Source organism: Melospiza melodia, chromosome 15 (assembly GCF_035770615.1).
Source record: "Melospiza melodia melodia isolate bMelMel2 chromosome 15, bMelMel2.pri, whole genome shotgun sequence".
Taxonomy (NCBI): Eukaryota; Metazoa; Chordata; class Aves; order Passeriformes; family Passerellidae; genus Melospiza; species Melospiza melodia.
Window position 1 is genome coordinate 19540697 of NC_086208.1, and position 15353 is coordinate 19556049.

The 15353-nt window shown below is 46.3% G+C and overlaps 1 protein-coding gene across 1 annotated transcript in view; it reads left to right on the top strand.

The window, feature by feature from the left end:
- Positions 1–15353, top strand: part of MAP2K5 (mitogen-activated protein kinase kinase 5) — a 119355-nt gene that overhangs the window by 83181 nt on the left and 20821 nt on the right. The window contains exons 18-19 of the mRNA XM_063170009.1: positions 2805–2831; positions 3147–3179. Coding sequence (XP_063026079.1) covers positions 2805–2831; positions 3147–3179 — 60 coding nt within the window. The remainder of the gene's footprint in view (positions 1–2804; positions 2832–3146; positions 3180–15353) is intronic.

The window sequence follows — 15353 nt, forward strand, 5'->3', positions numbered from 1 at the left end:
TGCTGCAGCAGCTCCGTGACCTTCTGGAGCTGGGTGATCCCTGAGTTGGACACTGGATGTTCTCACAAGGACACCAAATCGTTCCTTGATGCTCTCAAAACATGTCCCGCTTTTTTTTCTGCCTTGCTTTCACTCTGGGTTTTTTGCATTACTGCTACCATTTCACTATTTAAAATTCTTCATGGAGAACATGCAAACACAACAATCTCCTCAATCCCCAGGTTTTTAAGGCATCATAAGGGTTAGGAACCCCAAATTTTCCAGCTTTTGAGCTGCAGCCGCTGCACTGGGATCCCTCAAGGTGAACCTGCCTTCAAAACCCCTCATCTCCCAGTAGTGCACAAAATCCTGGCACTTAGGCAAGAAAACAAAAATGGGACATTTTCTGAGCCCTTTCAAAGCAGCTGTTAGTGCTCAGGAAAGCTGCTGCTCCCCTTTTCCCTGAACTGTGGGCAAGAGGAGAAGCCCCGGCCGTAAAGTTGTCGGCGCTCGGCTTTGGTTTATGGTGGCTGAAGCTGCCCCGTAATGGGAGCTGGGAAAAAGGTAAACAACGTGGTTTGAGCAGTGCTTGAAGCTGCCCTGTGATGGGAGCTGGGAAAAAGGTAAACACCGTGGTTTGAGCAGTGAAAAATCTGCCTAATATAAACACAGCAAAGTTCAGCCCCGCTCCCGAGTTGAAAAATACGGCTGCAGCTCTGCGGAGGGAAGGGAGGAGCAGAGCGTGGCCTCACCAGCCATTTATCCAAGGCAGGGAGAAGAGGTAATCCATCTAGCCGGGGAGTCTCGGTGGCATTGCAGAGAGGAGAGCACAGGAGCTTTATTTAATTGAGAAAATGAATCAATTACAATGATGTTGCATCATCAGATGCGAGGGAAGCGGCGGCGATGTCGTTACAGCGGGTAACAGTGTTAAAAAGTAATTGAGTGTCTTAAGCGTTTTGAATCAATTCCAGGTAGTGGCCCAGCCACCTCAATGCAAAATTTATGAAGATGATCTCCAAATAATTTGTTGCCATCAGAATTGTGTAATAAAGGCTGGTAACGACGTGTGTGGGAGCGGGGCCGCGGCTGGGCCGGGCTCCGCCGGTGTCACGGGGAGAATTCCCTAACACTTGGATTTGTGTTGCTTGATTTTTCATTAGGAGGGCCGAGTGCTTTTATTAGAAATGATATTTTAAATCTTGCTCTGAAATTGGATGTAATCATCCCCGCGTTGGGGCCGCTCCGTGTGACCCCACCTCGATTCCTTTCTGTGACAAGAGCTATTTTTCCAGGAAGGAAATGTGACTGATGATCTGTTTGGCTAAAACCTGTTCCTGTGCTCTAATGTAAAGAAGCTCCAAATCATCCCTATTGAATAAGCTCAGTCTATTTTGTCATTTAACATCTGGAAGTGAAGTAGGGGGAAAAAAAAAAAGGGTTTTATAGCCACGGAATATTTCGCTTATTAGCAAAACCAGCAGATTTATTCTGTTGAATTGTAATAGATGGAGATTGATGATTGAAAAATATAATGGGCTGCTTCTGCCTATTTATTATTGCATTTTCTCCTTGGAAAAAACAGAATTATACTCAGGAACTTTGTTTGTGTGCTGCTGATACAGTAATAAGAGACTTGAGGTGTGTAACAGCAGCTATTTCCTTGGTGCTGGTCTTCATCCTCCTCTCTATCCCATTTACTGCTGGAAAAGTGTTCCTGGGGGATCCTGAAAGGGGAAAGAGCTCCCAAAGCTGCTGGGAGCCCAAACAATCATCATCCTGGCAGCAGGGAGGGGGAGGATGGTGTGGAAGGGGCAAGGCAAAGGAACGGGGTTAGAAAAGAACATTTTCACTGAGGATCCTGTTTGCATCAGGATTGCGTTGGGTTGCCAACAACTTTGTGTGTGTTGGGGAAAAACAGGTGATTGATTACCCCCTCCATGAGAAATGGGGTGTGTTGGGAAGTGTTGGGAGAGCAGCACCCCAAAATTCAGCGTTTTACACAAAGTGCCTGCTCTGTGCTTTTTGTTTCGTTCTTTGTGTGGGGATCCTGCCTTTGTTTCTTCTTTTCCATCGAGGGGAATGTGGGTCGGGAGATTTTGCAGCTCTTGCAGCAGTGGCAGGGTCTGTTACTGCAAACTCTCCCCCAGGTTGTCCAGAAATTCAGAAGGGCTTGGAGATAAATCTTCCTTTTCAACTTAAAACAACACAAAGTTCACCAAACTTCCCCATCTCGTAGATGGTGGTGCTCTGCTCAGAGTCCAGGGAAAACTGGATAAAAAACTTGGGGAAAAGTGGAGTGTTAGAGGCTTTCCTGAGCAGCAGTAGATACTTCAACCACATAATTAAAGTTTTCTTCACAAAAAAGGGATTGTGAGCAGAGCCTGGCAGTAATCCAAAATTCTAATTTCTGACTATGATTTAATTTCAATTTTAAATAAATCGGTTTTTAATTTAAAAAGAGTGAGCTTCATAACATTAGCAATGATTGCAACATTAAGCCCAGTGTTCACAATCTAGCAATATAAAACATTATTTATATCTGAATCGTAAACAGCCTTTTGAAATGGATTATGGTTTTTCTTCCTATTCTAATACAACCTGGAGGGTACTAAAAAGTGTTGTGTGAAATTAACATTCTGCTGACTTTCGCCTATAAATGAGAAGCGAGCTATTAACATTTGTGTATTTTCATTATGTAAATTGTGTTAACACATGCCCACAAATTGCCACCAGCGATGCAATAATTTTCTCTCAGTGATCATAATGTGTCCAAGTGAGTCATTTTGATTATGACATGCTAATTACATATTGTCTTTTTTCAGATTCAGAAAAACCAGGGATCTTTAATGGTAAGCTTTATGAGTTCAGAAAAAAATTCACTTTTCTTTTTCCTGATGGCTGCTCCCTCTGCATGCTTGAATGCCTTGTTTTAAACTTAGCAAATTGCATTTTGAAGAAAATGCAAACCTTTAACTGCCTGTATTAGATTAGGTACCATTAGAAATAATAGAACATCCTGAGCATCAATGTTTTGATAAGAGTTTGCTGCCGTTGATTAATCTTGCTATATTTTATTGCATTAATGATTTTTTCTTTCCACTCCACTGTAAAGATATTGCATATAGTCTAATACTTTTTTCCTCCCTCTCTCCTTGCCATTGCAGCCTCTCCAGTTATTGCAGTGCATTGTTGATGAGGTGAGTCGTCGTCTTATGTGCTTTCACTCCTAAAGTCATTCCTAATGGAGTGGAAAGCTTATATTTTGTTTCCTAATGAAGCACAATGCCCAACATCCTCCCCAGCACAAGTTGCAGCTCGGAGCTCTCACACATGAACTGGCCTGGTCCCGCTCTCTGCTGGTTTTCTGCTCTAAATATTGAGTTTATCCAAGATTTGGGTGTCTCACGAGGCAGGGCTCGGAGCTGCCGGGGTCCTGGAGCCTCAGCCCAGCGCTGGGAGCTGTTCCTCTGGTGAGCTGGGACAGGGACAACCAAATCTTCAGTGGGGACGTGTTAAAGGAGGTTTTGATGGGCAAAAAGGGCATTTTATCAAGCAGGGAAAATGAGGCGTAAGCAGGAAAGCACCTGAATGCCATCCAAACATTTTTATTCAACCAGAAGGCCACAGTAAAATACTGGGATGCAGGAGATGCAGGTGTGAGCAGGAGACTGGATTTCAGTGGCAAAACATCACATTTCTGGAGTGGAACACTCCTTGCATCTCCCACATCCCTCCCCAGCTGAGCTGGAGCTGGAGCCCAACTCTGAACCATGGGGAGATAGCTGAGGGCAGACCTCTGTCCTCTAAACCCCTGAAAAATATTCCAGAATCCTTGAAAAAGTGGGATTGTTTCCTCCCTGAGAAAAGCAGCTCAAAGCCAAGAGACTGAAATCTCTTTAATAACTGTATCACCCCTTGGGTCCTTTATAAAAGGCTGCAAATGGTGTGCTGTCAGAAAACAGGAGTTGGCTTCATCTTTAAAGTTGGTAAGGTGGTGCTGCTGGTTAGGGAGTTCCACCAGGAGAACAGGAGACACCACTCTCTGAAGAGCTGCCTCAGCCTCTAGCAGGAGGTCATGTCCAGCTCCTCAGGGGGAGTTCTGGGTGCTGATGTGTCCAAAACCTGTGAGAATCCATCCAGCTGCTTCCAGCCTGTCCCTGTAACTTCTGTTGGGCTTGGGGTGAGCCAAGTCCTCCTTCCTGTTGTCTCCACCTGCCTGGGCTCACCTCAGTGAGTGCTTCTGTCCTTCTGGTGGGAATGACTTGGTGGCTGAGCTGAATTCCTTCCTGAAGTGCCATTTGGTGCAGTTACATTAAAATGAGCAACGATCCTCTGTGTCAAGAGAAGTTTTCCCAGTCTGTCCTTGCCCTGGCTCTTGGTGGAGATCTGGTTCTTTGGGTGCTTTTTAGGGAATTCTGTTTCTTTAACCTCTTCCATCCATCATTATTCCTCTTACACACACCTTTGGTTGAGGGGTGGATATTGCAGAGCACCAGAGGTGCCATTGCCACCAGCAAAAGGCCCTCTGCATCCTCAAGGAGCTCAGCTTAAGGCAATCATGTGCTCTGCTGCTGCACAAATCCCTTTTAAATGGGTGCTGCTGCCTGAACCTGAGCTCACTGTTCTAAAGCACAGCCCTGAGGAGCTCAGGTTGGGGGGGATTATTGGATTTGATGATCTTAGAGATCTTTTCCAACCTGAAGGATTCTGTGACCTTCTGGCAGCTTTCACATCTCCTCAGGATCACAACTGCTCCAGTCTTCTCACAAAAACTTCAGCCAGGGAACTTTGGGCAGGCTGTGAACATCTGAGTACCTTCACCAGTATTTTGGCATTTTTTAGATTATTTGTATGTTCCACAGCAAGTGAAGTCATCATTCAGCATTAATGCTCCTGGTGACAGAGAACAGCTCAGCTGAAAGTTCTTTAAGCTCCACTCGCTATGGTTTGAACAGACTTGATGTCAGAATGGGAATTTTCAGAATTAGAAATCCTGATTTTGTAAGACTGGTTATTCTGGGTCAGATTTTCCCCTTGGCTCCAAGGAGGTCTTAAAATTCCCTCACTCTTTCCCCTGGAGCCAGCTAAAACTTCAGAGCCTGATCCAGGAGAACCTAGAGATGTTTTACAGTGATGAAATGGAGACCTTGATTCTTTCTGGTTTTATTTCTGGGTTATTGTATTGGTAGTGGTGGGATTTAGTAGAACTTCCACCAAAACTCAGCAGGAATCCAAGTTAATATTAATTCATAGGATTAATTAGTTCAGCTGCCCAGAGCAGCTGTGGCTGCCCCATCCCTGGAAGTGTCCAAGGCCAGGTTGGATGGAGCTTGGGGCACCCTGGGATAGTGGACACTGTGGAATAAAAATTCCTTGGGGATTTTTAGGTTTTTGCAGTAGTGGGATTTTTGGAGCTGGTTTTAAACTCTTAGTGAAATACGTGAAACACAGTGGGTCGCTTTGGCAGTTTGAGAAGTGTATTTGTTGGTTTTCTAGGACTTCAGTTGACTCACAGAGAGGATGAATAAGCCATTTGAGAAGCAGGAGAATTGAAGCAAACCAGCCAGGCACGGTGGCTCCTCTGAAATCACAGCAAACCGTGCCTGATGGCTTGTGTTGAGAAATGATCTTCTGGGGCTGCTAATGGCATCGGGGCTGGGATTATTTTTTAATGGCAGAATTAGTGAGGAGCATTGTGTGGATGGGATCAATGTGCCTGCCAGAACCTTTATTTTTTACCATGTGGTGCCTCAGAGTGAGCTCTGATCCAGCTCCAAATGAGCCACGCTCGTTTGAGCACCAATCCTAATTGGAGCAGCATCTCCCACCATGACAGGATCCCTGCTCCTGGCCCAGAGGTGGGATGGACTGGCTGTTCTTGGAGTTCCTCCTGCCACAGCCAGCAGTAAAGGCAGGCTGCTGGTGTTTGGGATGCTGGATATCCCAGCACTGGGCTGAGTTTGTCTCCAGCTGCAGGAAATGTGACATGGATGATTCCCTTTGGGAAGGACACTCCTTGCTGGCTCTGTGAGCCTTTCCAGAGCCTCCACATGAGGGATGGAGAGGGGCTGGAAGCAGGAGCCTGCCTGGGAAGGTGTCCTGGATGTGGCCCTGTTGTTCATGGTGGCACAGCCAAAAATCCTGCCGTGGAAGGGGATTTTGCTTCCAGAGGAATAGCTGCAGTTTCAAACCATTCCTGAAAGTTTTTGTTGTCGGAATCTGTTCCAGATACACAAAAAGAGCAGCACTGGGAATTAGAAATGCAAACCCCAGAGGCCCAGGAGCAGCTGAGGGAGCCTGGAGAGAAGGAGGCTCGGGGGAGCCCTTGTGGCTCTGCACAAGTCCCTGACAGGAGGGGACAGGGACAGGAGGAGAGGGAACGGCCTCAGGCTGGGCCACAGGAGGTTTTGTTTGGATATCGGGAAAATTTTCTTTGTGGAAAAGGTTGTGAAGCATTGGAGCAGGCTGCCCAGGGCAGTGGTGGAGTCACCATCCCTGGAAATGTTCAAAAAAGTGTGGATGTGACACCTGAGGACAAGGTTCAGTGCTGAGCATGGGGGTGCTGGGTTGGCAGCTGGACTCAGTAACCCTGAAGGTCTTTTCCAACTTTGACAATTCCATGATTCTGGTTGCAGATTGGGTACAAAGATCCCAAAAGCCCAAACCCAGGAGCTTTGTGGTTTTCAGCATTTCAGCTTCCCATCCTTTGGATCCCAAGGCTTTAGAGGGTCTGCTCTGCATGTAGAGAAAGTTGGACCAGCAGAAAGCTGGAAAACATCCTGTAGGGTGCTTTAAATATTCCTTAAGCTCTGCAGGGCTGTTTTGTTTAACCTTTATGTAGCTGTAGTCCCTTCTAGGAAGGCAATTCCTGCCAGCCCCTGGAGCACTTTGGGCTCCAGCTCTGTAGTTAAACATCAGCTCTGCTCTCCAACCTTTTCTTCTTCCTCACCTGAGAGAAATTAATTTTGCTTTCAAAGGTGCCGTGGTTTGTCTCACTGTAATTGTGATTTAAGTGTTGCTTTTGCTTTATTTGTTTTTAATTGTATTGGATGAGGGAGGATAAGAACTGGATTTTGGCAGTTTTAAGTGATTTTGTTATTCCAATTCCATCAGAAGCTCGGGGAGGGGAGACTTCCAAGAGCAAATCCTGGTTTGTACATACAGGAGGCAGCATTGCAAAACCTGCCTGGTTGAACAAGCCAGGCAGAAATGAGGAGAAAAATTAATTAGTTGTCCTCATGAATCCTTAGCCTGATAGCTTCATGAGTAAGCAGAGAGAAGATTTCCATGAGTTTCTTGAGCATTTGTGTGAAGTGCCCCCACAGAGATACTTGGTCTCACAAGACTGCAGTTTAATCTAGCTCAAGGACTTTCCAAACTCCACAAATCAAAGACCTCTTTTTTTTTTCCCTTTTTTTTTTTTTTTGTCTCTTTTTAAATCCTTACTCCAGAAACATTTAAGAGCTGGTGGGGTGTTAACGCTGAGCTGTGAAGCATTTCAGTGTCAATATGTTTTCAGATTTTCCTGTGGAAAAAAAAGAACTTGCACTTAATCCATGTTTTCTGTATAGTTGTTCCGATTATCTTTTTTTTAATGGGGTTACATATACCCCTTACTTATTGGAATAGCCTTAAAAATTCCCAGGATGTTCAGCTTGATCAAATAACATGAGGAGGGTTCCTGAATTCCTTCACCTTAATGAATCCACGCTGCATTTGCTCTTGCTGTAAATGCAGTAAAAAACTCCACAAGGCTCAGAATTAAGCAAGATTTAATTTCTTTTTGGGAATTTTTCTTTAGATTCTCAGGTATTGATTTAAATGTAGGAAACCTGGAAATTCCTGGTGTTTTGGAGATTTCCATAGGTTACACGCGTGTGTGTGTTTACCCAAAGCTACAATAATTTGTTTTGTGGATAAGCTGGTTTAAGGAATAGTTTTATGGAGACAGAAAGTGTGACCTTACCAGTGTCTGAGATTCAGAGACTTCTACAGGAACAAGGTAAAACCACAGGTAGGAATTGCTGAATAATTACCTTTAGACCAACCTGAGCAAGAACCTTCCCAGGAGAACAAGCTCATTTAATGGTTCCTAAAACTCAATCTTGTGGATGTCAATGGTCATGCTTGATTATTTGCAGCGGTGTTTTATGAAAAAGCAATAAAAATGCGTCGGGAGGGTGCAGGGGAGGAGAGGGAACAACAAATGGGTTGAGTTTTTTGCCAGGTCCCCTCGGTGTGGCTCTGGCTGCCCAAACCTGCCGTGCTCTGCTGCCTGATGGGCGACAGGAGAGGGAGGAATTCTTGGCTTGTTGGAGAGAAAAAGCAATTACACTTGTGGTGGAGGGAAGGATTAACCTGTTTGTGCAGGCCCTGCAGAGGCACAGAGCCTGGCTGATGCATTTTTGGGACTACCTAAAAACAGAGGCCAGGCAAAAGGAAGGGAGTAAAAATCAGTGATGGTTATTGAAGGGCCTTCGGGTACATTTAGGACATTCCTGCACCCAACAATGGACCACAGGTTTTCATACTTTTATAAGTGTGGTCCATTTGCATATTGGGGCTAATCTCCCAATTACAGCTTTGGGTAATGAAGGAATTTACCCCAAGTTTGCTCCCCCCAACTCACTTTTGTTTCCATCTCTGGGGTCTGAGGCAGTGAGATGTCCTTGATTGCCAGGCCTGGAGAGGAATTGTTGTGTCTGCCCAAAACAGGACAGCAGCAGCTCACACTGTACATGGAGTTTAGAGTTACATACTAAAGAATTCCAGGATTATAAATACATGAAAATATAAAAGCTAAAATCCTAAAATTTTTAAATATAAAAAGCTAAAATTCTTAAAAAAATATATATATAAACTAAAAATCTAAGCCATCATGGCAAGGGGAGAAAGTGCTAAGTGCCATGTCCTACACTCTGGATTATTCCTGCTCCCAATCACTTTTTTCCTCCCTTTTTCTGGGCTCTGAAAAATATCCCCCAGTAGCTACAACCCAACCACCCCAATATCCAGTGGGTTATTTGACCAGGAGCATTCCACGTTCCCAAGAGGGGAATTCTGCTGTTCCCAGGAATTGGGGGAGCAGCTGGCTGGAAGAGGAGCTGGTCCTCAGGAGGGCTGAGGTTTTGAGGGAGGAAGAGGAGCTTGGGAGGGTTGAGGTGTTAAGGGAGGAAGAGGAGCTGATCCTCAGGAGGGCTGAGGTGTTGAGGGAGGAAGAGGAGCTCGGGAGGGCTGAGGTGTTGAGGGAGGAAGAGGAGCTTGGGAGGGCTGAGGATTTGAGGGAGGAAGAGGAGCTCGGGAGGGCTGAGGTTTTGAGGGAGCAAGAGGAGCTTGGGAGGGCTGAGGATTTGAGGGAGGAAGAGGAGCTCGGGAGGGCTGAGGTTTTGAGGGAGGAAGAGGAGCTCTGGATGGCTGAGGTTTTGAGGGAGGAAGAGGAGCTCGGGAGGGTTGAGGCGTTGAGGGAGGAAGAGGAGCTCGGGAGGGTTGAGGTGTTGAGGGAGGAAGAGGAGCTCAGGAGAGTTGAGGTGTTGAGGGAGGGAGAGGAGCTCATCCTCAGGAGGGTTGAGGTTTTGAGGGAGGAAGAGGAGCTGGTCCTCAGGAGGGCTGAGGATTTGAGGGAGGAAGAGGAGCTCGGGCGGGCTGAGGTTTTGAGGGAGGAAGAGGAGCTCGGGAGGGCTGAGGATTTGAGGGAGGAAGAGGAGCTCGGGAGGGCTGAGGATTTGAGGGAGGAAGAGGAGCTTGGGAGGGCTGAGGATTTGAGGGAGGAAGAGGAGCTCGGGAGGGCTGAGGTTTTGAGGGAGCAAGAGGAGCTTGGGAGGGTTGAGGCATTGAGGGAGGAAGAGGAGCTCGGGAGGGTTGAGGCGTTGAGGGAGCAAGAGGAGCTTGGGAGGGTTGAGGTTTTGAGGGAGGAAGAGGAGCTCTGGATGGCTGAGGTTTTGAGGGAGGAAGAGGAGCTCGGGAGGGTTGAGGCGTTGAGGGAGGAAGAGGAGCTCGGGAGGGTTGAGGTGTTGAGGGAGGAAGAGGAGCTCGGGAGGGCTGAGGTTTTGAGCTAGGCTGTGTTTTGGGGATGAAACACTGGCCTTTGAGCCTGGCCTCTGCCCAGCTCCAGCTCTGCGGATAAACGAGTTTCCTGTGCGCACACAGCTTCACACCGAGGCGCCCCCGCGGATCATTTGTCACTTTGGGCGCCTGCTACTGAGAGAGGAGCAGGAGGTGCGGAGATGTAATCATCCTTCACCTTCCTGCCCGGGGTGGAACCATCCAGGAATTCTTTCAAGTCCGGGCCTCGGAGCCACCTCCAGCCGCCGCTGCTGCTGCCAACTTGTTACTTGTCAGAAATCCCCTGCATTAGGGCTGCTCGGGCCTTTTGAAGTAGATTGGCTGGAAAGGCAGAAATGGATTTTTTTTTGTTGTTGTTTTATATAGAGATATTGTTTTAGGAATGCTGTGGAAGAAAGTTGTAAGTGTAAATCAAAAGTCGGGCTTTGATTTTGGTTTTTTTATATAGAGAGTGGGGTTTTTTTAGGGTTATTGTGGAAGAAAGTTGGTCTGGAAGGAGTAAATCTAAATTGAGGAATGTATTTTATTTATGTATGTATAGATATACATAATTTTTTTTGTGGAAGAAAGTTGTAAGTGTAAATCGAAAGCCGGGCTTTGATTTCTTTTTTTTTAATATGGAGAGTGGGGTTTTTAGGAATGTTGTGGAAGAAAGTTGGTCTGGAGGGAGTAAATCTAAATTGGGAAATGGATTTTATTTATGTATGTATAGATATATAATTTTTTTGTGGAAGAAAGTTGTGCTTGTAGGAGTAAATCTGGGTTTGTACAATATTGTCATTCACTGCTCTTGTTGTAGCTAAATATCATTCACTTAAGAGCTGAGCTTGGTGATCCTTATGGTTCCCTCCAAATCAGAATTTTCTTGGAGCCACAGTGCATTTATTACCTGTAATTGCACCTGGCAGTATTTCTGGTGCATCTAAAACTTACTTTTCCAGAAAAAAAAAAAATTAAAAATCACTATTTGGCCACAAAACAAAATGCAGCTGCTATAGAAAAGTAAATACATTTTTTGAAAGCTTTAGTAGGAGAGAAGCCTAAAAATTCTTTAATGCTAGAGATTTTGGGGGCTGAGGTGACAGGGCAGGACGGCTTTGCAGAGGGCAGGCATTATTCCTGCAGTGCTGCCATTTCAGCATGCAAGGAGGAGCCAGGAGCCCAGAGGAGCTGCGCAGTGCAGGCAGGGAGCCCCGGCAGAGGAGCTGGGTTTGCTGTGCTGGGCTCTGCTAACTTCCCTCCTGTGGCCCTGCAGCCACAGCACCATGGCAGCTCCTTCTGCACAGACAGAGCTGAGGGCAAGGATTGAGCAGGAGCATTTAACCCTTCCCAGAGCAGCAGGAGCGAAACCTGCTTGGATTTGGGCAGCCCCTGCTGCAGCAGGACGTGCTGGTGGAGTTGTCCGTGGTTCCATCCGTGGGGCTGGCCCCAAGGGATGAGGAATGTGGGTTTATCCCAAGTTTTCCATCACCACCCTGATGGCATCGCTCCAGCTTTTCTCCTGTTCCCTGGCTCGCTGTGCACAGCTGGTTTGGAGAAGTCAGAGGCTGCTCTTGTCTTCTCCTGCAGCAGATCCCAGTGGTGGAAATGGCCCTTGGATGCTGAGGGAAAGCTGTGAATCCTGGTTTTCCACTGAGAGAGGTGGTGGCATTTCTGCTGCAGAGGGTTGTGATAAATCTCAGCCATTTAAATATGTTCTTAGAAATATTTCACTATCCAGGAATTGTGTGGTGGGTAACACCCCTGAAGGTGTGGAAAGCCTGAGGGTTTTTGGTGTTTGTTGCCAGTCAGAAATTACTCCCAAATTTCATTGACATGAGAGTGTTTCCAAAACAAAATAAGCAGCTCCAAACTGTATCTGTTGAATTTTCTTCTTGAAGTTATCCATGCAAACCTGCAAGCTGGACAGGAAAAGGAGGAAGGTGCCTTATCCATGTTTATTTGTGGATTTGATGGGCATTATTTATTTCCTGACCTCAGTAGCATCTGTGCCACTGCTCTGCTTAGGGAGAGCGAACAGAGCAGGAGAAGTTCCAAATAATCAGTTGGAGGAGTAAGTGAGGATAATGCTGGGATCTGTAATTCAAGCTCATATTGCAAAGGTTCCAAAGGATTGGCTTCTGGACGTGCTCTTAGGTGGTTCTTTCTTCCTTTGTTCAGATCTGTGAGGGAAAAAAGGAAGATCCAGGTCCTGATGTTGTTATTGCTGCCTTCAGAAGAGAGGGATTCGGGAGGGATTGTTCAGTGCTCTCATTCTCAGGTCTTCATTTAGATAATGTGGCTTCCCCTGACTCCAGGGAAGTCAATAAGGTTTATACCAGAGCCCTGGCACTCTATAAATTAAATATTAGGAGCAGCGTTTGAAGTTTAAACCCTCCCTCCTCCTCCAGCTCGGATTTTCTGCCGCTTTGCTTTTGTCTTTCTGCCTGAGCACCTTGCTGACAAGTGCTAATAACAAAATGCCAAGAGAGGGTCCAGTCGGAGTTACCACCCATTAAACATTCTGAACTTGTCCTTTTGCTCATAGATTGTGCATAATTAATAATTAAACGGTTGCAGTTGTAATGGGTTGACCTCCTTGAACTGTTCATTATTCACAAGGCAAAGGCATCACTCAAACTTTTTTCCTCTTGCCCTTCCCTCGCTCGGTGTGCACAGCTGGTTTGGAGAAATCAGAGGCTGCTCTTGTCTTCTCCTGCAGCACATCCCAGCTGTGGAATTGTTCCTTGGATCTTTTGCAACAGATCCCAGCTGTGGAATTATTCCTTGGATCTTCTCCTGCAGCACATCCCAGTCATGGAAATGTTGCTTGGATCTTAGGGAAGCAGCCAGTCCTGGGAATAATGTTCCATGTGTCCTCGCTGCCATTTTGGCATTATCCCCATTATCAAGGTCTTTATGGCACTGGTCAGAAGCTGTGGCAGCTCATGAAAAGGAAAGAAGCTTTTCCCAGTCAAAATTGAAAATATCTGTTCCTCACTCCTTTAAAATCTTGGATTTCTGCTGTCTTTCCCTCTGTAGTGTGAATTCATTGTGTAGGTGGGGAAATCAGGCAGGTCACTGTGACCATATCCCATCACTCAGGCTGAGTACAGGTGTGTAGCTTTGCTTTATTTCCCTTTATTCCCATCTCTTTCCCCTCTAATTTCCCATCTGGGAAACCTCAGGATACAAAATAAGCTTTATCTGCACATCCTGGGCTTGAGCAGCCTGCTCTAATAGAAGGTATCCTCAAGATTCAACCTTGGTTTCCTTGAGCCTCCCAAAAAGCTTTGCATTTTTCAGGCAAACATCTGATAAATCTGTGTCCACTAAAATCCTTGGAATGCTCCTTCTCCTTTCCTTTCCACCCTGAGATCCAGAGTGGATCTCCACCCTTCCACACCAAATCTCCTCCTCAGAGTAAACCTGCCCGGGTGTGGCCATGGCCAGCAGATCAAATACCTGAATTAGACAGAAAAATATGCCCTAAAAATGGGAGTAAAAAATAGAATTTAACCTTTACTTCCATGCAGGTAAAATGTTCTTTGGCAAGAGCCCCTTGTCCCATGGCTGTGCTGCGGGACAGGAGCTGCACAGTCCAGGTTTTTATGCTGATGTTGGAACAACTTCTCCCCTCGCCTCGATGAGCCCAGAGGGTTTGGAATAACCAGAGTGGGACTCTGGTGGCTCCAGAGCAGCTCATCAGCTTCTCCTCCCCTCTCCTAATGAGCTTTCTCTCCATTATGGGCCCGTCATCTCTTGTGAATGCAGAAATTATCACCTCCCAAATGAGTGTGAAGTGCTGGATGCCCATCCCGATGATCCTGCAGCTTGGACTGAGCTGAGCTGGCAGCCCCTGGGAGGGATGCATGGCTTGGAAAAAGCTCCTCACTGGCATTTTAGTTAAAACAAACAGCAGGGGTGGCTTGCTGGGCACAGCCAGTTCCCCAGGGAGTGGTGTCCCATGGATTCTGTCTGGAGCATCTCCTGCCTGTCCCTTCTGAGTCCATCCCAGTGAATTCTGTCTGGAGCATTTCCTACCTGTCCCTTCTGGGTCCATCCCATGGATTCTGTCTGGAGCATTTCCTACCTGTCCCTTCTGGGTCCATCCCATGGATTCTGTGTGGAGCATCTCCTGCCTGTCCCTTCTGGGTCCATCCCATGGATTCTGTCTGGAGCATTTCCTACCTGTCCCTTTTGGGTCCATCCCAGTGAATTCTGTGCCCTGAGCATTTCCTACCTGTCCCTTTTGGGTCTGTTCATGGATTCTGTGCCCAGCACATTTCCTACCTGTCCCTTCTGGGTCCATCTCATTGGATTCTGTGCCCAGCACATTTCCTACCTATCCCTTTTGGGTCCATCCCATGGATTCTGTGCCTGGAGCATTTCCTACCTGTCCCTTTTGGGTCCATCCCATGGATTCTGTCTGGAGCATTTCCTACCTGTCCCTTTGGGTCCATCCCAGTGAATTTTCTGTCTGGAGCATTTCCTACCTGTCCCTTTTGGGTCCATCCCAGTGGCTTCAGGGAGAAGCCCAGGAAGTCTCTGCTGGGCAGGAGGAGAGGATGGGGAGAGGCAAATCCAAGGCTGGCGTTTCCCTCTGTGTTTTCTCTGTTAATACAGATAATTTTCATGGGCAGTGCTTTGAAGTGGAGAAAGTTTAATTGTGCTGCTGATTTCCTTGTGTTCCCTCCACTCTGCAGCAGAAGCCTTCTCTAGATTGCTGTCATTTCTTAAGTTTGGGAACAATAACCTCTCCCTCACCCGGCCTGAGTTCAAAGAGAATTTGGCCACGTTCTATCAAACACTCCTTGCATTTAATAGAAGTCTTTGAAAATTGTCAAGCAATTTTGGCTTCTCCTTTTACTCTTCAGCTACTTTTGATTTAATTGTGTTTTCCAGCAGTTTCCAATTGTTCGGATTGGAAACAAAGCCTTAATAAGAGTTCTAGTTAATTTTCTCTCTTGTAATTACCGATCTCATTTTTCTGATAATTGGCCACAGCAATTATATGTATATTTACTAATCACACAGGAGGCTCTGCAGTCGTGTCTATCTGCCACCATTGATAATGGCACACACATTGCAGAGGTGCTTTTATCATCTTCTTTTTTCCACTACATCAAAGCTATTTCCCCGTTCCCCATAATGAATACATGCATGCATTTGACACAGTTGTGTGCTAGAGAAATTGTTTGGCTCCCACCAAATGCTGCACGCTCCGAGTTTCTTGCCTGCAGCGCTGGAAGGTTGTATGTAATGATATATTGCTCATCCAAATGGCCAAAGCACTCCAAAGCACAGTGAGATTAAAATAAGTCATTCCT